The 26,271-nt window shown below is 37.3% G+C and overlaps 1 protein-coding gene across 9 annotated transcripts in view; it reads right to left on the bottom strand.

The window, feature by feature from the left end:
• The window catches only part of cadpsb (Ca2+-dependent activator protein for secretion b), a 102,027-nt gene that overhangs the window by 31,183 nt on the left and 44,573 nt on the right, over positions 1-26,271 (bottom strand). For all 9 annotated transcript variants that reach the window (XM_036570954.1, XM_036570945.1, XM_036570947.1 and 6 more), the window contains exons 4-10: positions 19,487-19,567; positions 19,060-19,293; positions 15,264-15,385; positions 8,840-8,951; positions 5,035-5,174; positions 3,997-4,063; positions 3,707-3,815 (exon numbers count right to left, since the gene is read on the bottom strand). In XM_036570954.1, the coding sequence (XP_036426847.1) occupies positions 3,707-3,815; positions 3,997-4,063; positions 5,035-5,174; positions 8,840-8,951; positions 15,264-15,385; positions 19,060-19,293; positions 19,487-19,567 (865 nt within the window). The remainder of the gene's footprint in view (positions 1-3,706; positions 3,816-3,996; positions 4,064-5,034; positions 5,175-8,839; positions 8,952-15,263; positions 15,386-19,059; positions 19,294-19,486; positions 19,568-26,271) is intronic.

The raw sequence follows: 26,271 nt of genomic DNA, 5'->3' as shown, positions 1-26,271 counted from the left end.
AAGTGCATAATTTTAGTGGTCCTGCAAAAATACAATAACCCTGACCAGGAAATTAACATTAGAGCAAAAGATTATTATCTCTTTTAACAATGTTGCCTCAGGGTAACAAACACATTTTCCTCAATTTACAATGACATACATATTTAATGAAAATGAAAGAGTAAATAATGAAGAGAAGAGTTTGAATAAACTAATAAAAAAGTGTATACTTGGTCACACCATCTCTTGGTGGGTATTTTTAAACCTCTTATTGGCAAAGTACAGCTTGTGAATGACACACGTTACCTTCACAACAGCAAATTTTTTTTTTACAATTTTTCATCCATCCAAAAATATTATTCAATCTGTTAAGATGGCAAAGTTAATGTTTTTAAAATTCAGTAAAATATAATTAATTTTAATGTTGTAAGATACTGCCAAAATAGGTCTGTTGCCACTGTGTGACACTGTAATGGATTTAGCTAGATGCAAAGTGTCACATATGTGGCACACTGCAGCTTTTTTTTTTTAGTAAGTAAAAATATAGATCACGAGAACTATATTCTCAAAGCACAAGATATGCACTCCAAAATTCTTCACAATAGTAATCATATAGAGCTAGTAGTTAATAATAGATACCAATAGTAGTAATATTAGTAATGATAGCAGTGATGGTCAGTGTTACACTCATAAAAGAAAAGGAGACATATACATAAGAAAATTAAACAAAGGTCCGCAGTAAGAAAGAGTTTCCACACACTCACATCGGTTAACAAAAGTCATGAAGCTCTCATTATTTTTAACAGTTCTTTCTCAGTATCTGACCTGGATATAACTGTTCTTATTTTGGCCTAATTTATCCCAGTCATTGTATATTCCAGAAGAGTAATGTCCTGAAAATAAGCAGGCAAAACATGATGAGCAGAAACGGAAGGCTTCGACCCATATTTTCAAAATTGTCTTTTTGGCTGCTGTATGGCTGGCCAACAAAAAATCATCCTTTTTTGATGATTCTGTAGAGTCATCAAGTAGAAGGAAGGTTCATGGGTCTTTGTCTACAGAGTTTCCCAAAATATTAGAGAATGTTTAAGTTCCACTAAGTTTTTCAGTTCCACAAAAGTTGGGATGCTGTGCAAAATGTAAATTGTAAAAATCATAATGCAATGATGCACAAATCATTTAAACCCTATGTTTAATTGAAAGTAGTTCAAAGACAGCATATCAAATGTTGAAACTGAGAATTTTTTTGTTTTTTGAAAAATGTATGCCTATTTTGAATTCGGTGAATTTAGTTTCAAAAAGGTTGGGACAGGGTAACAAAAAGACTGGTTAAGCTGCGTAATGCTAAAGAACATCTGCTAGAACATCTCACAAATAATTAGGTTAAATGGCAACAGGTCAGTATTGATATAAAAAGAGCATCCCAGAGAGGCTGAGTCTTTCAAAAGTACAGATGGGGAAGTGTTCACCACTCTGTGAAAGACAAATAGTGTGACAATAATGTAAATGTAACATAATGTAAAATAGCAAAGATGTTAATAATCAATGGTACATAAATCCGTTAAAAGATTCAGAGAATCCAGAGAAATCTCCGTATGCAAAGGACAAGGCCGAAAACCAATATTGGCTGGTTGTGATCTACAGGCCCTCAGGCGCCACTGCATTAAAAACAGGCAAGAATCTGTAGCGGAAATTACTGTACGGGCTCAGGAACACTTCTGAAAAACCACCGTCTGTGAACACAGTTCGTCGCTGCATCCACAAATGCAAGTTAACACTCTACCATACAAAGACAAAACCAAGTACAAACAGGACCCAGAAATGCTGCCACCTTCTCTGGGTCTGAGCTCACTGAAGATGGTGATGGATGTTTTGAATAAATAAATCTTTATCTTCTGATAATGCTAATAAGTAGTGTTTATTAACCAAAGAATAGTAATCTTCACACTGTAAAATAGGCCTTAGCTTCAAATCCTGTTAGTAAAAGGGGCCTCCTGAAGCTTGTGAGAATCTGCTGTGTGAGCAAGAAGAACTGTCCTTGAGATAAGAACCAGCCCTGGGACAGGTGAACTTACAATGCAACCAGTCAAAGCTAATGTCCTTGGGAACTGGAACGTTCTGGTACAGCTAAGATAAGATATTTTTAAAAAACATATATCATGTATGATTGGAAATAAGGGTTCCCAAGTGCAGATGTGACAGTTCCCATGTACATGTAAGGTTTGGAAATAATGGGAACTAAGATGGTATAGAATTCCATAGAAAAGGAGGGGCGATTACTTCATCGCCCCAAACAGGATATAAAAGTGGGTGTTTTTGACATGTTCTTTGCATTGTGGTTGTCCGGGAACCATCTTGCCATCCAAGCTCAATAAAGCAGAAGGCCTTTTCCTTCCTTCCACAAGAACTCAGCGACTGAAGTCTTTTATTTTACTTTGCTTTTTACACTTTGACATTTTTCTTATTTTGTTAGAGGAAGTTATATTGCGGTTAGCTCTTAAGGTAACAGTATCAGAACACGCTAGGAGAATCCATCTCTGTCCACGGGCCTTGAGCACAGAAGAGAGGCTTTTGGGCCCGACAATGGACTGAGGTGAAGTGGAGAAGTGTCCTGTAGTCAGATGAATCAAAATTTTAAATTCTTTTTGGAAATCATGGGTGCCGTGTCCTCTGACCTAAAGAGGAGAGGGACCATCCAGATCATTATCAGCTCACAATTCAAAATCCAGCATCTGTGATGGTATGGGGGTGCATTAGTGCCCATTGCATGGGTGACCCGCACATTTGTGGCATTGCTAATGCTGAACGATGCGTACAGGTTTTGGAGCAACATATGCTGCCATCCAGACGTCTCTTTTATAGAAAGCCTCAAATCAAATTCAAAATGGGAATATATATTTTTAAAAACTGAGAAGTCTCAGTTTCAACATTTGATATGTTGTTTTTGTACTGTTGTCAAATAAACTTAGGGTTTAAATGATTTGTGTATCATTGCATTCTGTTTTTATTTACATTTTGCACAGCATCCCAACTTTTTTGGAAATGAGGTTGCAGGACCAGAACACATCCACAATAGGACACACCCAGAACATAACTTTAGAATTTATACTGTATAACAGGTGTAGCATATGCCTATTGTGCGAACTTAAAATCATTTGGTGCACTGGGTTCTTTGAGCAGTTATTGTTTAGTTTTTCATTCAGAACTGTTTTTGAACTTATTTAGTGTTAATGTGTTTGCAATATTACTTGCTAGCAGCCCATTCCAGTTGATTCAGTCATGTAGCAGTCACCATACAATATGTTTAACTAGTGTCATCAGTTTTGTTTAGAAAATGGATGCCAATTTTGATTACTTAAAATTAATCAGATCTTTCATGTTTTAGCATAACTGCTATTGGTAGTGACTGGTGTGCAAGAAACCGAAATTTCAACGATAATTCACAATGTTTTATCGTGGTAACATGATCTCTGGAAATAACACAATATGGAATTGTTGTTTTACTGTGTTGTATTTAAAGATTAACAAATTATGTCGTTATTTAATGTTATTACAAATATTTGGACACATTTTAATAATCAGAAAGATTAAAGAAAAGTGAATGAAATATTTTTTTTTGAAACCTTGCTTTAACAAAACGTGCTGTGCAAGAGACACACACTTACACTATGTACTACATATACATGCAGTTTAAGCGTAGAATGTGTGCGTGTGTGTATGTATGCACCTGGTTGTGGGTCAGTGTAATCCACAGTATATCCATCCAGCTGCAGCAGCTCTTGAGGCTCAGACTTCTTCTCCCGATAGCTGCACATGGCAAAGGTGTACTGGCTTACCTGCAGCAAAAACAAAAACAAACAAAAAAACAAACACAAACAAGCAAACAATATTTAACGTCGACTCCATTTCCACTACAATGTGCTATATGAACATATTTCCATTTATTATTCTTTACTCTGCACATTTTTCCTATTGCTTTTATCACACAGCCTGAAACTCAAATCCGTGCTGACTTACCTGGACCAGTACAAAGAACCGCTTCTTCCAGCGCTTCCAAACATTCTTCCCAAAAGCCCATAAATACCTATGCAGTAAAATAGAAGATGTGTGAAGCAGCCTGAAGGACAATGATACCATTTCAAAGCAGAGCATACACAATACAAAAAAGCCCTGATATGTTAATGGATTTCTTTTTGCAGAACATTTCAAGTTTTTAATTCTACTGTTTTTGCTTCTTTAAACTCCTTAAATTGCAAGAGCCCATATACTGAGCCACACTTCAGTTCTTCTCTTATAATTGCAAAACTTACAGATTAGTTCTACAGTAATTACAAAACAATTTGTAGTAGTCACTGAATAATAAAAATTGAATAACAGGCCAGCACTAAGGGCGTAAGCAACATATCTGAGTTTAAAAAATACAGGGCTGTCAACATTAAAGGATTAATAAAGTGTTAATTTCTTAAATAAGCCCACTATTTTTTTTAACACCACTGACACATTTTCCTAGTCTGGCTATCTGAACCATCTTTAAGAGTCCAGGTTGAAGCCCAGCTGCTCATGCACTGTATGTTACTATGATAGAATCCACAATTGTAGACCTCTCATTTAAATATAGGCTGTAATTGGCAAACGCAAGAGCAAAGGCAAAGTGGAAAGTTACAGTTCCCCTTGAGGTCCCTCACTGTACAAATGGATGAATGAGAACAAGAGCGAGGGGCTACAGTCAAAGAGGAGTTTAGACCTCTGACTGTATCTATGATATATACGCTCATTGGTTTCAAACATGCAACCACTACTGCTCTCACTGGTGTTGTAATTTGGAAACTGTGTTTATTTTATATAAATCACGTTCAGGAATGTGAACTCTGTGTGAATAATGTAACTGATTTATCAAAAATAATAAATGCATTCTGATGAAGCTTATTTTAACGACTGATATAGCTATGACAAAATGAACTGCTTTTTGATAGGAAAAATATCATTATTTCAATTATTTGACAGCCCTAAAATAAATAAATAAATAAATAAATCATATACCAAATCTACCCTTACCCGCAAGCCTTCATGTTCTGAGGCTTGTCCATGCGAACAGCCAGTTTGATCTTTAGGTCTTGGTCGGGGCAGGCCTTGGTCACGGTCATCTTATGCAGCTCTGACTGCTTTGGACTGTTAGGAGTTGGGTGAAGGACAACCTAATTGACCAAACAGAGAGGACAACAATTTTAAGTACAGTGAGATTTTGACCACTAAAGTCAAAATGTTACCATATTCTGTCCAAGTTGCTTTCACGCATGCAGCACTACTAAAAGGATAAACAGGTTGCAAGAGTGAGGGAGAATATCCATGGATGTGGGTGTGAGTGGAGTCGATATGAATGTATTACTTTTGCCAGTCAGCATTTTTGGAGAAATTTTCAACACTCAATTAATTTTCACTCATCCCCCTGAGCATGGGGAGGCTGAATGTGCTGCTGCTCCTCTGGCACCTTATCAGAGTGGAGCGAGTTTCTTTCTCATTCTCTCTTGCGCTTCCTCTCTCTCTCCCTCTCTCTCTCACGTAGTCTTTTTCTGTCAGTCTCTCTTCTCACTCTTTCATCCCTGGTCTCCAGCTCCCCCTCCCCCTCCCTTTCTCTGATGAGTTGGCGTAATCTTTCTCTTTGCAGAGTTAAAGAGCTTTGAGATGGCTGCCTGCTTCAGCCTCAGAGGAAACACATCACACAGCCCTGTCAGCAGGCAAGGTCAAAAAGCAGAAGGCAGCGTCTAGTCAGACTTCAGCATTCGTGCCGCTTGTATTAGTTTACGTTGAGGTATGTGGGCTGACGCTGAATATGTTGCAGAACCCATTTAACTTAAAAATAGGCTTGAAATAAGTTATTCGTTTTTGCAATCACTGGTTCATTTCTATTGACTTTAAACCTATGCTACCTAATGTCTTTCCAGCAATACATACAGAACTCAATGTCCCCTTTAACACAATATTTTTTTCTGCTAGAGTAGAGACATAGTGGCATGGCATCTTGGGCATTGTAAAAATATGTGGAAACTGCACCTTTCTGAGTCATATTGTGGTTCATATCACTACATCATCATATGGATTATTCTGCGGACCCAAACTAAAAAACTGTTAAAAAAAAACAATTAAGTATTTAGATCTTAGATATTTACAAAGATTATGTTATGTTAAATCCAAGGCATTAATTGAGATAGTAATAAGCAAAATATAAACCAAATCATCATTCCTTTACTTTCTATAGGGAGGTGGCTGTCTCAAACCCTAACCCCTAAATTTCAACTTCTGAAAATAATACTAATATTTTTTTAACTAAACGTTTTTTGTTTTTTTTTAACTGATTTCTTTTAAAGTGAAACTGAAAGATTTAGACCAGAGTTGAATTTTAGAGCGGAAAGTGAGACTCCATCTCTGTCCCTCTGTCAGATGGTGAGCAGTTAGATCCTATTGTTTTGAAGTAAATATGTCCCAAAATCTGAAAATCAATGTGTAACATTAAGAACTGTCATTACTAAAACACATATTTTCTGCAATTAAGTTAACTTTTTCTGTGTTTTAATTAAAAAATACTATGATTTTGCGTGCGTATGGGTGTTCAAAGCTGTGTTTGCTAGTCATGTACTAGTCATGTATTTAATTTAAACATATAGTACTGTGAAAAAGTCAGAGACCACTCTTCCATTTATTTCCAGTCAAAATGCAATGATTCCTTTTTCAGTGTCAGGAAAATGAGCAGAAAATTAAACAGAAACCTGAACAAGTGAATATAATATTTTCAGTATTTAGTGTGTTCATCCTTTGCCTTTATTATAGCTTCCTTTAAAAAAATCTGCAAAGATATTCATCCACCATCACCAGTCCAGTCTTAGAAGTTGGGTGGATTTCCTCCTGTTTATTCACTGACTTTCCTTTAACTTTCACCTCTAATTTCCTCAGAAATAGCTCCTGAAAAATGAATAACTTATACTTAATAGTCATTTCGTAAATGACAGCCAGACACAAACAGAGATATTTTTTGATGCACTGTTATAGTTTCTGGACGTGCATGCATACACATTCAGAATGGAATTCACATCACTATATAAACACTTATTATTGATTTGTTTCATCAAAGTATCAGCTTGAAGTACATTCATATGTTTGCTTATTCAAAATGGTACTTTGTGACACAAAATAAAAAATATGCAGATTTTCATCTTTGTTACATCATATTATTTGTATTCCCCTATATAGGCTATACTTGGGAGGCAGCCTCAAGAATAGTTACAGCTGCCCAAGTATATTTTGTCCTATATTAACAATATCCACTTTCCATTTTGTCCCATTTTAACAAATATTTGATACTCTTATGAATAAACAAGGCCACACAGTGCCATTGATGCAAAGCACCCCTGTTTTTCCCCTGTGGTCATTTTCACAATCTAAACCTTCACTTTAGCCAAGTCTATGACACGCTTCACTTCTAAACACAGAAAACAAGAAGGTTTTAACATTCACTTATACTAAGGCTTACTTAAGACTTCAAACTTCAGAAAGCACTGGAGACACAACATAAAGTCACGTAACACAATTTTGCTCAAGTTATTTCCACTTGTGGCTTTTTCATATAGCACTGAATGTCACAATAGAGTTTAGACTTAAAGGTTGAACTGGACTTGTCTCTCCACAGGGAGGTTAATTGAGTCTGAGATAGACCTTTCTACTGTGTGTGTGTGTGTGCGCGTGTGTGTCAGCAGGGAACATAAAAAGGACAGAGTGATGTCAGCCGGATAGTTTCATTTTTCTTATTGCCCACCAAAAGAAAAGCAAGACAGAGGAACTCAACCATCGCAGCTGAAGAATTGCTGAAATGGCCTCTCTGTGTACGATGTACAAAATAGCCAGGGTTAAAATTTTAGATATCGAATTCCAACAGACCACAATATCTCCACAGTATTCTGTTACAGCTGTTATCTGTGGATCTGCCTCTAAATAATGAATAACTATTGATTTTTCTAATTCACCCTGAGAGTTGTCAGTGGGAAACAAAATGGCTAAGAACCAACGGACAGGTGGTGTAATTACACTCTGTATGATGTACAGTGGGAATATTATAGCAACACAGTTACCTGCTAGAGCTTGATTTGTAATTAGATATTGCCATTATCAAGACAAAAAAGTTTACATGCCTAATGCCTTTAGAGTTAACTGCTTTTTAAATTCCCACTGTGTTGAGGAGAGTAATTTACCTGCAACAGTGAGTATTCACTAATCTGTATTACTTGTATATGTTGCATTCATAAATTATGATTTTCTTATTAATTTGCATGTTTATTTTATTAAAGGAAATAGTACAGTACCTGACAACATTATTTTGTGTATACTAAATACAGCTCATTGCAAAAAATTATATCTTAGCCAGTGAAAGCAAAATATCTATTTTCTCATTATTAGGTTGTTTTAAGAATACTGTTATGTAACCTATTTCTAGACATTTTACTTGTTTTAAACATTTTTATTCAGCGGAATTTTTTCCTGCACTGGCAGATCAAAGCCTTGTTTCAAGAAATAATGCTTGAAAGAAGTAAATCTAAGATAATGTCATTAAAGATCTCTTTATGTAAGTACTAATGTCTAGAAAGAGACTGAATGATTTTATAATAGTCTTAGAGCAATGTCGTAATGAAAAATATTAGATATGTTCCCTACATTTAAGGGATATTTATAATTTATAGTACAGTTTTTGTCTGTTTTTTGTTGAATGTCACAGGCTGAGAGCATGATTAGACCTTTCCATTTCAGTAAAGCAGGAGCACACCAAGCACAAGGACACAACTGTAAAGCAGATGAAGCAGAAGCAGACCCTTACCCTGCCCAGCTCCTTATCCTCCAGGGCCAGCACTCCTGTACTCTCAGTGAACAGTTTGACTTTGACTGCAGGCAGAGGGTGTGTAGTCGTGAAGTCTCCTTGAGTCCCCCATCTGTAACATACACACAAATCCAATCACATTGTCTACTTGTGTCGAGTTATCATGCTACAGACAAATGAGCAAACTGGCATTTCATCTTTAGACTGGAGTGTTTACTAAATCGTTCAACAGCAAAGGACTGATTAGGTCAAATCAAGAATTTCAGGAACAAACCTGTGAGGTACAGTGGATTATGTAAGATTTTATATTCAAGCCAAAGAAGATAATGTTATTACCATTATCATCAATATGTATGAAATGTATCCTTAATTTTTCTTGCATTGTGAATCTTGGGTCCACTTGACGTTTGTATGGTTTTAAGTTCCAAAACCAGTCATAATTCATGTTTACATAACTATTTTTCAACCCTTATTATCCCTTAAAATTAAATAGTTTAAGACAGATATATGTAAATGATCTCTGTTCTGATTGGCTGCACTGTTTTATGCCTCATTCAAAAATAATTCAGGCTGAAACACTCCTTATAACTTTAGCACAAATGGGCAGAGCTAAACCACTGTAGGCTGAATAGAAGGTTATATGTAAATGTTGATTTTTTTTCATGACATCATAAGAAACACTTAATTCAAAACAGGCTGCTTTTCTGGTCTGTATGGACTGGTGGTAAATGGTAGGTTTTGAGACTGAAAACATTATTTACATACCATATGAAATACTTTTACTCCGAAAAAGCAGGGGGAATTTTAAACAGGTTTTACATGGTACTGGCCCTTTAAGCATATAAATATGATTAATACGGGTGATTATTACATATGCTTACTAGGCCTGTGTCATTATTTAAGATGATATCAATTATTTAAGCTGACCATGAACATTTTCCACAGTTAACTGGGTGCTATAACATGAAATGGATAAAAAAAGATAAATGCAATTCTTTATATGGTAATTACTCATCAGCTAAAATTTCATGATTATGACAGGCTTAATGCTTAATACATTACGATCTAATAAGCAAAGAAAAATATACAAAAATCCTTTCCATGATTTGTTTTCACTCATTTATATTTCACTTCAGAATATCCACACAAAGCAGATAATCCACTCTCTCAATGCCCTCCCCATCTTCCCTGCTCTTTTCCTGGGATATCTAGGTCCCCTAGTTGATCTTTCTCCCTATCTGCTCTCCACCTCCAGATATTTCCATTCTACATGCTCTCTTCTCCCCCTCACAGATCTATCCTCATTCTACATGCTCTCTTCTCCCCCTCACAGATATATATCATCATTCCGGGTGAAGCAATCATAAGGGGAGGAAAACAATGAGGAGCAGTTGTGTGTGTGAGAGAGAGAGAGAGAGAGAGAGAGAGAGAGAGAGAGAGAGAGAGACACTGCAAAGAAGAAAGTCAATGTAAAAAAGAAGGAGAGAGAGAGAAACATGTACTGTCCTTTGAAATGCTGGTACTGCTATAGTATGCAGTACCTACAGTGCATTTCAATCGACGGCCTTATGAAAGAAATATTAGGCTGAAATGCACATGCAGACAAGGTAAAAAAAATAAATAAATAAAAATCACACACTAACAAACACATACAGTACTGTGCAAGTCAGAAACCAAGATTTCACTTTAATTCTCAGTCAATATATATATATAAAGTTATTCATTTTTCAAGCAGAAAACATATATTTAACAGAACACCCAGAACCCTCAACAACTAAAAAAATATAACATTATCAAGTATTTAGTGTGTGCAATCTTTGATTTCATTACAGTTTCCCTTCTTTTCAGGACACTTGCTTTCAGGTTTTCAAAGAAATGTGCAGGGATATTTTTCTTTATCTCTAAAGTTCAGTTTTACAAGATGGTTGCATTTCTCCTTCTCACAATCCAAGTGATTCCAACACATTCAGTAATGTTGAGGTCTGGGTAGTGGGGTGGCCAGTCCATTGTTCTGAGAACACCAGCAGCTTCTTTGTTTGATGTTCTTCCTTTTTATCTATTTCCTTTTCTCTGTAATGGCTTCTGAACAACCATATGCCCTTTATAGTGTTGAGTTGTCTTTTCACAGTGGAAGGATGGACAGAAACACCTGTGCATTTTTTTCACATCTGAAGAAGGAGTGGAGCTTGGTTTTCTCTCATCTCTCAAAGATGAAAGCTTTGACTACTGTTTATCTGACGAAGACAGTTTTGGTGGTCTACCAGGCCTTGCATGACTGTTAGGGGTCATTTGATCCTTTTCTACTTCAGTTTGGTAAACATTTGTTTTTTCCTTTTTGTTCCCCTTCCTATGCAAGGGTTGTTTTTATATCTAATCTCCTCATAAATATGTCCTAAAAATTAATAACTTGTCCATATTGGAAATTAAATCAATAAAAGATGGTCACTAACTTTTGCACAAAACTTTATATTAACCCCTTACATGGCCATGGGCAGTTTTATTACACATTCTATAACCTAAGAATAGCTCAACTTGCTTGCATTGAAGTCCCTCTAGCTACTGAATAACAAGCCTTAGTATGTAATAAGCCTGGGATTTTTAGGGGTTAAGACAAAATGAAAATCACTCAGTGCTGCAGTATCAATTAACTTCTGCAGACTCAATGTTACTCTTGTAGGACTGAAACACTTTCAGTTTAAACACTGGTGATGTACTAAGACATGTTCACCTTAAGCATCCATCATTCAGTCTGTAATCACATATACATACACAGTCTCAGTGAGAGGCAGCACCAGCCTAGTAAAGACAGGAACACGTGACAACATCTGCTGCCGTGGAAACAGGCTGCACGTGTCAGAGACAGCAGTCAAATGAGACTGAGAGAGTGCAAGAGGGAGAGACCGAGTGTGTGCGTATTGTGTTTTATCTGTATGCAGAAAAAAAACTGTGTCTCTGAGCAGTGTGAGAGTGACAAATTTAGACTCAGGATGGGGGAGTGCAGCCAGTGAAGACAATACCACCACTCTCACTTCTAACCACATGGGGGCATGACAGTAACTCAATTGGTCAGAGTCCATAAACGAGCTCACAAAAAGCCATCGTAAAATTAAAAGATTAAAGAGCACTAGTGTTTGGGTGGTTGTAAAAGGTGACTAAGTACAACTGATAAACAACATAACTGGCAAGACAGTGAGGCTAAATAATAAACAGCCATACTTCAACCCCAAGACATCCGTACCTCACTCTACTAACTGCTTACCTTACATATTAGTTTTATTGTAGTTACTGAATAATTCACGAATTACTGGACATAAGCGTTAAAGAGTCCATATCCTACATTTATTTGTATCTTACTTCTCTGTGGTTCATTTATAACATTTGTGTGCTTATGTACCGAAAATGGTCATCATTCTTTTTTCATGTCAAAGCAGAAACATTCCTTAGACCCAAAATAGGAATGGGTGGGGCTAAACTGCTGTAGGCTGAATAGGTAGTAGATAAGTAGATGAATTTGTTTTAATGACATAATTAAAACAATAAATTCAAAATGGGCCGTTTTTGCAGCATTGTCTCCATTTATGGACTGTATGGACTATGTAGTGAATGTTTTGAAACATAATTTTTACATATTATTTCAAGTTTTCTTTATTCAAAAAAGCGAGGAATATTCAGTGCTGCAGGCTGAATGTGTGTATATATATATATATATATATATATATATATATATATATATATATATATATATATATATTTTAGTGTTTGTTTTGTGACCAGAAAAACAATGACATCCAAACAGGTTTTTGTTAATCTATAAAAAAAGTGAAAAGCTCTGAAAAGCTCAATATTCTATGAAATGGCCCCTTTAAAATTAATAACTGAATAATAAACCTAGGGTTAAAACTTATGAGATTAAAATATTAAGCACCACAGCTGGGCCGACGTGAGGTGCTTCAGAAGAAGTCACCTCCACTGAATCACTGAGGCCTGTGAGAATGAATGGAGCCAGGTTGCAGCTGGTCAGGTGGTTCCTTCCTGGTCCAGCATGTTTGGTTCCCACGGCGATGAGGCGGTTAGCATTCTGACAGCGCTAAGGGCAAACGCCAGAGAGGGTGCTGACACTGCACTACGGCACGCATCACTGAACACTGCACTCGTGCATGTGTCTGTGCTTCTGTGCTGTGTGTAAGTGTGTGTGATACAAATGGCTTAGTGAAAAACACTCTTTCTAGTTCTGTCTTACTTTACTGATTCTGATAGTTATCGCGAACCTTTCTATGAAGGCTGCAGGCATACATCTGTCACTCCTTCGGGAACAGGGCAGAGGAGAGAAATAGAAAGTTGTAAAGCAAAAAAAGGGGAGGACAGAGAGGAGACACAGAGGAAAAGACAGAGAAAGAGGGGGTGAAAGGGAGGAGTAGAGGAGAGAGTGTCCTTGCTGCCGCTTCATGCTGGGTTTTGTCACCAATGACGCAGAGCATGAAGGTGACCTTGTGCATCCAGGGATGGGCAGAAAGACATTATATTTACAGCATCCCGATGGTACAACATCCACAAATGTGTTTTGGGTTAAGCTTGAGTTTGAAGCAGACAGTCAGTCAATTGTATGTGAAACTATGCGTTGCATGTGCAATGATGGATCACGCTAATTCTCCTGTGATGTCATTATTCTTCAGTGCTTGAGCGCTGGAGGCTCTCTCATTTTCACTCTCTCGCTCCTTCCCTTTCCTGTTCCCGCTTTTTCCTTTCTCTCCCTCTCTTTTCTCACTCTCTCTCTCCACGTTTCTAATCAGTTTCTCCACAGCTGACTGCACTTGTGAGGGGAAACAGAGGCTGTGCTCCCTTTCATTCTCCCGTTCTCTCTCTCTCACACTCTCTCTGCCTTACCCTCCCCTACCCCCCTTTTCCCCTCCCCCTCTTTAGTTCATTATAAATTGGCACCTGATCCAGTGACGGAAGAGGGGGCCCAAAAATAGCTCAAAATCATGTGCTCCTCCCCAGAGCCTCTGCCTCTGTGTGTCCAAATGAGTGCAGGCTGGAACACACAGCACCTGAAGCAGCGCTGCAGTGATGTTCACTCACCTCCACTGGAGTAGCAGCAGTGTTTTGAAATGTTTTTCAAAGGACTTTAGTGTTCATGACTTAATGATTTATGATGTATTCAGTCTCTTAATCTGCGGGTTATTTATTTGGTTTGGATTATTATTCTTACATTCTTTAAAGCAAAGTTTCTTAAATGATCTTTGGCTTGGACATATAGTTTCAAAGCACAAATGGTATTTTTATTGTAAAACATTGTTAATAAGGCTACACAACACCTACGTAAACATTTATAAACACTTATTCCAATAGGTATAATTGATCATTAATGACATAGATGTCAAGTTGATACAACATCTATGTCGTGATTTTTTTTATGACATTAGATTGATGACACTTGAAATGACAGACAGTGTGAAATGACAGACTTTGTAGTTCAGCGTTTATCACAGTGTCATAACGCTGATAATATGATATAGCTATATATATGTGTCAGACGCTTGAAGATGTGAGCATTTTCTGTGGCCCTTAGGTAAAGAGTCTCACTTAACCAGATTTAAGCTATGTCACATCATGACCATTATTTCACTGTGATATACATTAACCTACAGTTGTTACGATATGCTATATTATTTCACCCAAAAAGTGTCACAATACAAGCCAATGTCAGCAAAAAATGATGACACTTGACACAGGTGTTTGGTCAACTTGATGTCAAAGTTGAAAAAAGAAGCCTTTATGACAGACAACACCTATTGAGATACAGCTTCATAAATGTTTACGCTGGTTTATGTCAGTGATCATGAAAAGCTTATGCAGGTGTGATGTAGCCTTATGAACACACCCCACAGTACAGCATTACCCAAAAAACATGTTGTTGACAAAGAAGCTTCACATGACATGGAAGTTCTTTAAACTTTAAATAGGTCCTTCACACTTACATTACTCTTTTACAAAAATGGTTTACTAAAGAAGTATCCATTGAAAAAGTCTTTAAGGAACCAAAAGTGGCATCTTCTACGGCATTTCTTTAAAAAAAATCCCTTTTGATTCCAGCTGACATCTTTATTTCTAAAGACCTGCTATCAATGATTCTGCTCAATTATTTAATTTCCTGCTAATAAACTAATATTAATGTTATGTAGTTATGAAAGTGAGAGACTGAAGTGTGGGTCCACATAAAGACTTGGGCTTTAAGGAGTCAAAATGTATTAAATATACTCTGGATTTGATGATGCCATTTTAAATGCATGAAGACTGTTTAAATATCAGCAGCAGTTTCAGACTGAAACATACAAAATGCACTGCTGAAATAGTCCTTCTCAGTTGGTACAGAAGTCAGAATAACAATACACAGACAACAGAGATAGGAGTACGCAAGACTTACGTTGGTTTGGAGGCCTCAGCCTGGTCAGTCTGGAGTTTCTCTCCTCCCTCCACCTCCATGGTGCAGTACACAATGCGGTTTGGAGCCAGAGATTTCAGCCCCTGCACCTCCATGATCACCACCTGCACAGGACCACATTTAACACATTTAACAGCAATACATAATAATGAGCTGTTAGAAACCATTAAGATAGAACTTTTAACACCATCAGCCAAACAGGCTGCACAGCAGTTATCATGAACACTTCAGAATAGCCATCCTTAACTAGTTATTATTCAGTAATACTTCAGTTTTGTTAATGATCTGGTTTCCTTAGAGTTCTTTAGGTTATCCTTTTTTGATGTCCGGTTGAACTAGTTCATAGAGATTCTTTTCAAAAATACTTCTGTAAAGGCTTCTGTAAACTGTAATACCAAAGTGAGAACATTTATTTCACAATCTGGTGCTTTAGACTGTTTTCAAACCTTGTTCATAAAGACACCAGAGTTTATGTTTTTGTGTCACTGTATCTGTTTCATTTGTTTATGCTTGGCCAAAAATGCATTCTGTGTCCTATGTGCCAAAATCAAATGCTTTGCTTCACTATTATTTTATTACTTATCTAACATTATTAACCACAGCACATGCTGTAAGAACAACACAAGGGTCTTTTAAGAATATTAAAGCAGGCAAATTACACAGACAGCATAGTGCAGGCATGCTGCTAGAAGAGGAAAGCATGGTCTGATTTGGGGGCAGACCATCACAAAAATGCATTCCCACCCATAATGCATTCCCACCCATAATAACTGAACCAGAGTTCACTTAGAAGTGGACTGAGGTTATTTTAACACCTAGTTTGTTTTCTAATGTCCAAACTGGAGTTTGCATTACTCTGACACTGTTTCTCTTTTATTTGGTGCAGTTCACGCAATCTAAAATGAACCAAATTACACATGTGGGTACTCTTTGATTGGTTAGAAATTTGGCCGGAATACAAGCAGTCTATTACTTTCACAATAGAGCCAAAAAAACTATATTTTTTAACTTTTACTAGCCTATAACTGCATAAAATCCAGTTATATTTCTCACTAATCCTCTCGATAAAAAATTATTTTATACCCCTGTTTAGTATTGCCAAAAAACGCTTAACATACGTGAATCATAAACAAAACAATAAAAAAAAACCTTAAATGATTTCTGCATCTTTATGATTGTACAGTTTGTTGATCTCAATTTAACCAGCTTGGTTAGTGATGCCTAGATAACAATATGTTCTGTGATCCATATGCCAAATGCACTGCTTTGCTATTATTTTATTGCTCAGCTGTCATTACTAGTGGCAGCTTGTGATGTGTTGCTAGGAGAAGAGAAAAGCATGCTCTGGTGTGGAATTCCTTCATTTAGAGCAAACCATTGTAACACTAGATTTTTGGCAGTCCATGGTTCATTTGTCTAGTGCACAACACAGCACAGGTGGAGTGTTTACACCTGCCGAAATGAACCAAACTGTAGAAAACGTTTGGTAGGTCTGGACCAAAAAACATCAGGGAGAAACCCATGTTTTTGCTGGTCAATGGTTCAGTTGTTTGGTGCACACCTGAATATGGGTGTTCACACATCAAATTAAATTAACTAAAGAAAAAGTTTGATTTGTCTGTACCAAAAAAGACAGGTTTGAGAGTGCCTTTATTCAGTGCAATGAGAGTCTTCCGGAAAAAAGCATTGAATTTACTTGATTCAAATGTTTACATAAATTCACATATGAATAAAACATATTACACTATATAGTTATTGGCAAGTAAATAAACTAAAACACAACTATCTTGACATATTTATATATTTTATAGGATACAAAACATATACACAATGTATTAATGTGGGAATCATGTAGGTCTGACACATCTGAATCATTCAATGAATGAGATTTGTAGAGGTTTTGTTGGGCACTTTTTATGTAGCATCTTTCATTTACAAGATCTTCACTCTGTTGCACTGATTATGTGTTGTTCACTTCACTGTTGAAAGCAACTCAACAAAAATCAATCCTCACACCCCCAGCAGCACCCATAAAACCAGAGCACTAACACAAAACAGACATCCAAGACTCAATTCTGCTTCTCAAATCCATAAACCACTGCTTTGCCAGGTAGAGTAATGACTATTGCCCTGCAGTATTATAATGAAGAGCAAAGAGGACAAGTTAGCACAAGATGTTGTAATTATAGCAAAAACTTTTGGGTGATAGAGTTCTTCAGGGTATTCAATATTCTCCATGATAATTCATCAAAAATGCAGTATTACTCTTTTTAATATACTGCAGCCCTGTCTACTCACAATGCAGTACGTCTGCAATTTATTTAACAGGGAAGCGTGGAAATCTAGAGAATCCTGAAGCCTCACACATGTCAAAATAACACTGGAGCTGCTAGCTACATCTAGCACTTTCTCAGATTCTCAGATTCTCTATCATCAGCAGCCTCTCATGAATTTCTAATAAGGAGAGACAAACCTTAAAACTTTCAGAGGGCATTTTGTGTAAATGAAGCAAAGTGCTGGATTTTTAAACACAGCATAATACTTATGCAAAAACATTCTGCTAATATACATATGCACCCATCACAGCCAATATTCATTTGTACTTGTAAATCAAATGTTAGAGCTCCAAATAAAAGGCAAAACAGTGAATCATGTTCCCTGATGTGTCTGAATGACATGGAACATAATGGCAAAAACATTAAAAGCACATTTAGCTGATCCTTCCTGACAAATTAGTGCTGTCAAGCAGAAAAGCAGAGTTGTAGGCAATGAGTAACACAATATTTCTATAAAAAGGCTCCTGACAGTGACACAGAGTGACAATGCTGTTAGGCCCTGCATAAAGAGGGCTCTCTGTAAATGGGTAACAGTTCTGTCCCTATACCGTTTATTGGATAAAGACTGTGACTGTGTGTGTATGTTAACTGTTCCCATTTCATAGTATTTCAATGTTATTTTAGTGTACTGAATTACTTTGCAAAACCTGCATGGGAGAGTGCTATTTTTTATATATTACATATAAAAAATACACACACATACACACATAAAATGTGGCCTGTGTAAGTGTTACGGCACATTTTATATTTTAGGCTTTCTGTTTATGTTTTTTCCCCAACTGTTAAACTTAAATATGCAGAAATTGTGCACCACAAATCACAGAAAAGTTTGTTCCCTGTACATGACGTGTTACTTATTTTCACTTAGAAAATCAACAAAATGTGTAATTTGACAAGGAGTGTTCAAACTTGTGCATACGACTTTATATCACTGCGGCTAGTACAAAACTTCCTACCACCAAAATGGTCATTTTAGAGTTAAGAGAAAAAAATTCAAATTTATATTGGATGTTCGTGTAAAAATGATTTTTCCTAAATACTTTGGAGCATTTCTATTGGTCCATTGATCACACAATGTAAAGGCCAGCTGGTGTTTTCAAATTATGTAAAAATGTAAAAAAAAAGGAGATACCAAGTTTTGCTCCAACAGCAGCGATATATAAAAATAATATATACACTACCGTTTAAAACTATTAATTTTGGCAGTAAGTGTGCTTTTTGCCTGTAAAAACACTACATAACCTTAAAATAAATGTAGTGAAGAACAAATGCAGTGAATTGTAGCAAAATGTATTGCATTTAAAAAAAGTGTTAATATGTTGGTTAAAAGAATACAGTGAGAAGAACACATATTTTGTTCCTGACTTCTCAGTGCAGTCCAGACATTGAGTAGATTTGTTCATTTTTATGACTCAAACTAATGACAATCAGTCAACCTGTACCTCAAGAGTGAAGGAGAGAACGACGTCTGATTTGGACAGCTGATTCTCATCCTCCTGGCCCATGTCAATAATGGAGGTGTTGTGTCCTCTCTTCAGCTTCTGAAGTTTGAACTCGCCTCCCTTGGACACAGGCATGCTTTCCAAATTAGCCATCAGCTGGTTTACTGATGACTTTAGCTCCTCAATGTACATGGCCTCCATCTCCTTAGACACAAACTTGGGAAACTTGCCCGCCTGTTGTTTAGAGAAAGGCAGGAAGAAATGTTAGAATAAAGATGTCACTATGCCACAGCTACCAAGTTCCACACAACAGTTTTAAACAAGTGTCAGCATCAGTAATTCTCAGGCTTACAGCGCATGCAGATAAAATTCACACTCTGCTGTGTGAGTATCTAAGGTGTGTGACTGATCAGAAAATGAAACTCACCCTGGCAATCTGATCAGCCATCTGCAGACGTCCATCCAGCTCCCTCCGGATCTGAGCTGCCTGCTCATCCAGATTATCCAACTACAAATCATATACAGATACACACAGTTACATTAATTCTTGTTGTCCCATTACTGCTCTTCAAAGAATATCTCATATACTTCCAGTGGACAACAAATCCATTCCAATAAAGGTTTTCACACAGCTGTTTACAACACAACTGGGGTTACCAAAGGTCACCCTTTAATTTAAACGGAGGTAAGATGTCTGATGTTTCCTGAGAGGTGAAAGGGCAATACAGAGTTTAATTTATAACTTAATTAGGCCAGGTCATTAAACTGGAGTGCTATTGATCACAGTATGTCACAAAAGTCCATAGATGGAGAGCACATGGTTATGTTTCCTTTAAGTACTTTTTTAATTGCCTAAATACATTTAATTCCTTATAAGATGAATATTTTATTCTGTGCGGTACCACAATTCTAGGATTACTGGAGATAAATTGAGAAGTATGCAGGCATTTTGAATATAAAGCAGTAACAAAATACATATAACACTGTTACATAATCAGGATACAAAAAGGGTAACTCTTACAGTTACAGAAAAAAGACAGTAATTATCTTACAGATACAATATAAAACAGGATTACTTGCAGAACTTTTAATGCCTTTAAACACAGAGTATAATTTAGGTGGTTTATTCGGACGTCAATAAATGTATTCAAACCATGTATAACTGATGATATCTTGTACAGAGCACGATTTTTTAGACAATGAAAATGCAACATTAATTCATTTACCATCTGTTCAATTTCAGCAAACTTTCACCAGCAACATGAACTCACTCAACCTATTGGTTGTCTCTATGTAATGAGCATTTGGTTGTGTCTCAGGAACTTGTAACAGACGTAGAAAGGAATTAGTATGTCCTGTGCTTAATTAGGTATGGTGCTAGCATCTCCCACAGCAACTCAAACCGAGCTACAGACATCAGACTTCTTCAAAACGCGCAAAGTTTTGTCTCCTGAACAAGGCAGTAAAAACCTCCACGCTACCTTTGCTTTTCAAAAATGGATGTGTCCCAATGTCACTACCCTAATAAAATCCATGGCAAAGCAACAAATAAACAAACAAACAAATAAAGTGATAAATAAATAATGTCACCACCGGCATTAAACCGAAGTTAAAACACCCCTCTGAATATTTCACACGTTTAATAAAACAAAAACATTAATACATGCTTTACTGCCGTTTTTTCTTTTTTTCCAGTCTATACACGCTGTATTTCAATACTTGATGAACTCCACCAAGTTATTATGACATATTCAAATGTGGTATACATAGTACACATAAAGCACAGACAATTATGTATCATCTACATCATTTTTTTCATAAAATAATGCTGATTGCCTTGTTTAACGAAGTCTTGTTAAATTCTGTTTTTAACTTGTTTTTATTTAATTATGTGACTTTAAAAGTCAACTAATTCAAAAGTAAAGGGAAGCAGTCAGATTACATTACTTAGATATCCTCTGGATAAATTTACAGATTTCACTTTTAAAAAGTAACCTGAAATCTGTGCCTGAATACGTTTTATAAAGTAACCCTCCCAACCATGTGAACCAGTAATTGTGCTTTTGGAGAGGAATGTGTGACATAAGAAATTTGAAATTTTTAATTTACCACTATGATTTTTGCTCAAACATTAATTTAAGAGTACAAGCAAATGGGTAAAACTGCATTTTGTACATAAAGAAAAACACAGAATCATCAGACCTTGCTGGAGCAACTGAAGTGCCACATCCTTATAGAGCCTTAATCATTCAGTGTAAGAAAACATTAAACAATAATACCAACAGCACGTCCGCATTAGATTTCTATTAATTTACCCATAACCTCACCTCAAATGATAAACAGTCCAGATGATCATTTGCTTACTTTCATTATTTTCTAACCTGAAAACTTCCCTGTATGTCTTCTCTGTTATCTTAAAATGCTTGTGCTACAGCTCCTATGGTACTCTGTATGACAGTAACTACAGGCTCACAGCAGGCCCAGTGTGATTATCTGCACATGTTCATGTGTTGTATGTGAGTTTGCATGTAAAAAGGCGAGATCAGGAGTGTGTGAGTGTGTGCTCACCATTATACATACACACGCTCAGTGTGAAGATATGTGTGTGTATCGTTATAACTAGCACGTCCCTCCCACCCACTCAGCCGTCACTTCCTGTCTGTGTCACTTGCTTGCTCTCGCCCACACAGCATCCAGGGGCTACAGCGCCACGGTAACCCTCGCTGTGGCAACTGTCGTTGTGGAGCGGGAAACCCCATCACCGGGGGCACGGCACAGTGTGTGTCCCCTGAGCCCCCTCTCTGTGGCCAGCTCTCCTGGGGCTCTGCTCTAATTAAGCATGGCACAGCATCCACGGGAAGCCTCTGTCCGTGTGTGAAAATGTGGCTGAGGCTCCGGCGAAGGACAGGACAGTGCTGTGAGTGAGGGGGCGGTGAAGATCCGCTAAAAAGGAAGAGTGCTCACAGTGACCCCAGCCAAAGCTTTGTACTCATGTGCATGGAATTCTGTAATCTAGTAACACAAGAGTTTAAGGATATCACGATTACTTCATTGAACTCAATTAATCAAGAAAACTCAATTAACAGAAAAAATATCATTAATTAAAACTGACCTTAGTGAATTGGTAGTGATTATTTGAAAATTTGCATTGTGATAATGTATATTTTTTAATTCTCCTTCTGGCCTCTCTTACAGATAACGTTGTCGAACCAAGTGTCTCAAAGGTGATCCATTCTGAAGCTCCCAAAACTTGTCTAAATTTGCCAGCAGAGGAGTTACGGCATGTGCATGTATATAGTGGACATAGTGAAATGTCTAAGTGTGTAGAATCAAAGCTATCTGTGTGCTACCATGTTTTCTATCACCGTACAAAAGACTATTTTTCCCGAGTTCGGATCAGTAAGCACTTATTATTGATTTGTTTATGGCACAAACTAAATAAAAATGTACAAATTTTTGACACTGTTAGATCACGTGTGTGCCTTAAAGGGTTAAAAACAAAACATGAAGTTTTTTGGAGCTTTTTTTTTTAATAAATAATTTGTCATTTATTAATTTGGAACCATGCATGGTTTGTTATTGTTTAACCAATTTTATATTGTTTGGACAAAAACTGTACAATTATCAATAAAAAATAATTAATTAATTAATAAGTACATTATTCAATAACTAACATGCAGTGACAGCCCTATAAGACTTACTTAATAACATGTGCTTGCTCTAACCTTGTATTCATGGGCCAAATAACGCCTGCAGGAGGTAAGGTCGAATTATATTTCTGTGTCTGTGTATCTGCCAACATATTCAGGTGTGGTGCACAGTCATTCACACAGTCATCTGCCAACATACCTGCACATAATGTGAACATGTGAACTAGGGGCAATGTCCAAACCAGAACATTCAAGGGCAACCTGGCCGCTTCCTTGGATTATATCAAAAGCACGACCGCAAAACTTTTAAACAATTAATGGATCTAAAACAAAAATGAATGGGCTAAAAACAAAAATTAAACATGTTTCTAGCCATTTATGTAAGAACTTTTTAAAACATATTCCTTTTTTCTTATTTCCAAAAAAAACAGATTTTGGGGAGTAGAATGCTAGCAGTACTGTTACTGGATGGTGATTGGCTGGCAAACTGATCAGCTTACTAGCTGAGTAAAGCGGTTTGTGCTAACTGATGCCATGAATGTACATAAGGTACTGTTAGAAAAATGTGACAGCAGTGTTAAACATTTATGATGTTTTGTGTCTTCAAAATTAGTGCATTTTGTGTATAAAAACAATTAGACACTTACAAACTATGATTCTGCACCAAAGTACCATAGAAAGCCTTTTATTTTGGGCTTGCTCAGAAGTACCCTTTACTGTCTGACAAACCCAGAAAACATCAGAGTGGCAATTGTCCTCACTACAAATTCGCTGCCTCTGTGAGCAACAGTCAAAAATGTCTTATGTAGAATTGCTCTCAAGTAAGTATCAAGAGATCTCAACAAGAGGTTTAATGCAGGAAACCTCTGGGTGCCGTTCCGTAGTCAGATTTTCAGCCTGTCACTACCATATGGTTAAAATATAGCGAAAACACAACAAACTCTAACCACTGGCCTGGATCTGAACAGGGGACTTAATTAAGCTACAGATGGGCAAAAAAGTCTTCCACTTCCTCTCTGCTCGCTGTATTACTCCATTTTGTTTGCTGCATGAGCACCATGTTTTTCGCTCTAGCAGTTGGCCTTCACTGCAGTGCTTCTGCAGCTCAGCTTCTCTCTGCCTGTAGTGTACCTGAAGGGGCTTTCACTAGCCTTGCACATTTTACAGACACAGCAGTCGTTTCTATGGAGATAATCCATGAACAATAAACCCTGGCTATGTTATGCTCTTATGTACACTAACATAAACACACAACTCATTAGACTGTTCACTTTCCCTTTTTTAACCTCCCTGAACAGGAAAAGCTTGATAAAGCAGGCACTGCAAAAGTTACTATACTACTGGTGTTTAAGTTCACAGTTCTGCAAACTCTTCTATAAGCAGCACCTTCTCACTAGCCATTTTATTAGAAACACAAAATATGCATGTCCACCTTGAGGGTGTATAGTAAGAAACTGCTGCACATCTATTGCAACGCACAAATTGTGTTAGGCGGTAATGAATGGTATGCTGGATCCAAAATATATTAAAAAACAGACAGTACTAGCATAATTTTCTTTAAATGTTAGTTTAACGGTCCTACAGCAGCACAGATGCATTTTGGCATACTCAAGAAGGCCTTGTGCCAAAACCTGTGATGTGAGACCACTAAAGAAACATTTAAAGGAAATTATGTTAGTGCAGTCTGTTTTTTCTGTGCTATAAATTGTATTAGTCATCCTCTAGCCCAGGGGTCGGCAACATGTGGCTCTTTTACTGCCCTGTTGTGGCTCCACAGCAGAATTAGATTTTTAGGTAAAAATAACATAATCCTCTTCTGCGGTAAAATAAAGCTCTGCTAGTCGTTATAACACAGTTTTCACAATTAATGGTCTTAAACGTTGTAAGTTAATGCAGCCTATAACTGCCAATTCACCAAGCTTTAACACTGAAGATTGGCGCACAGACTGCTGGTCACACCGCAACGCAGATGACAGTCTCGCCTAGCTAGTCGCTAATGAAAAGGCAAAGAGAAAGACGTACATTGATAATTTGGAGACAATTGGACTTATTTGCATTTATAAGCACTCCAGCTGGTTTCCTGATTGTTTAATCTGCATCGAGAAACTATCAAACACTAAAAAGTCGAGAAGCTGAAGTCAGATTCTTGTTCAAATTTCTCATTCCACCATAAATTGTGCAGCAATTACATTCTGCCGCCTCAGGCACCATTTAAGGTGGAATGGGAAAATTCAAACTGGCAAATGAGAAGCTGACTTCTGCCTCGTAAAAAGTCAAACGTTGAGAGACATTTTACAAGAAACTATTCTTCTACTTTTGAGGAAAAGTTTCCTGACTGTGATGTGAAGTGGCTACAGCTGAGCTAAACGCTTAAAGCAGAGCAAATTAAGTCTGCATTTTCGTTTATTTTATATCTTTTAGCCTATACTAGTACATTAGCACATACTGAGACATATTTACAAGATGGTAAAATGGACATAAAATGTTGTGGCTCCCAAGGTAGTTTGATTTTTGTTGAAAGGACAAAATGGCTCTTAACGTTTGGGTTGCTGATTCCTGCTCTTGCCAGACATCAATTGTCATTTCCTCACCATAGCTGCTCTTGGCTGGATATTGTTGGGTGGTGGAGCACCCAATAACACTGCTGTGCCTCATGCACTTGTGGCAGTGCAACAGCACAACCATGTCAGTATCACTGCTGTGTTGAGAATGGTCCATCATCCAAATAATATCTGGGTGATAACAGCCTTGTGTTCAGAAACTGGGGTAGAAGGTGACTGACAAACTGTGCATGACGATATAAAAGACCTATAGAGAAGGTGGACCTCAAAGTGGACAATAAGTGTAAATACAAGGTAGGTATTTCTAATAGAGCAGTGGAAGCCTGAAAGACGTAAGTGCACCTGGTTTGAGAACATCACTGTACTGCCCTTCTTGTCCCCTACTGAGCACGGCTGCGTGGCTGGGTTAGTGGCTGTCTCTCAGCAGAGGGAGCTCCTGGCAGCTGTTAGCCTAGTTTCATCCACACACTGATGGAGGGCACTGAGGATTCTGTGCATTAATAATGAATCCACACATTTAGATTTGCTGACAGCAGGACAGAGACGACGGAACCAAATCCTCTGACTCTCACTCTCCCTCTCTCACTAGGAGAGATGGAAGTCTTCTTTTCCACCTACTTGTCTCTGTCCTTATGTCTCAGAACTGTCTGAGTGTATGAGAGGAAAAGGGAGCAACCGTGCTGTGGTGACAAGGTTAAAAATCTTCTGGATGTCTGTTTCATAACTGTAATCCTCTGTGACATACTTCTGAACAGGGAAGGGTGGGTTAGAGAGAGAGTGAGCGAGGGAGAGAGATAACAAGAAAGAGAAAGAGAGAAATAGAGAGGCAATAAGTAAATCATGTCTAAATGGTCAGTATAAGGTGGTATGTAAGGGCATGTGCTGTCTCTCTCCTTCTTTTTTCTATATTTGCTTGACCTATCTCTTTAAAAGGGTGTCATCTTATTGTTCTTTGATTAGACTGCAGCAGGGTGCACTCCGGTTTGTGTTGTTTCATATCC

This window comes from Colossoma macropomum, unplaced genomic scaffold (genome assembly GCF_904425465.1).
Source record: "Colossoma macropomum unplaced genomic scaffold, Colossoma_macropomum, whole genome shotgun sequence".
Taxonomy (NCBI): Eukaryota; Metazoa; Chordata; class Actinopteri; order Characiformes; family Serrasalmidae; genus Colossoma; species Colossoma macropomum.
This window is presented reverse-complemented; position numbering and strand designations above follow the sequence as displayed.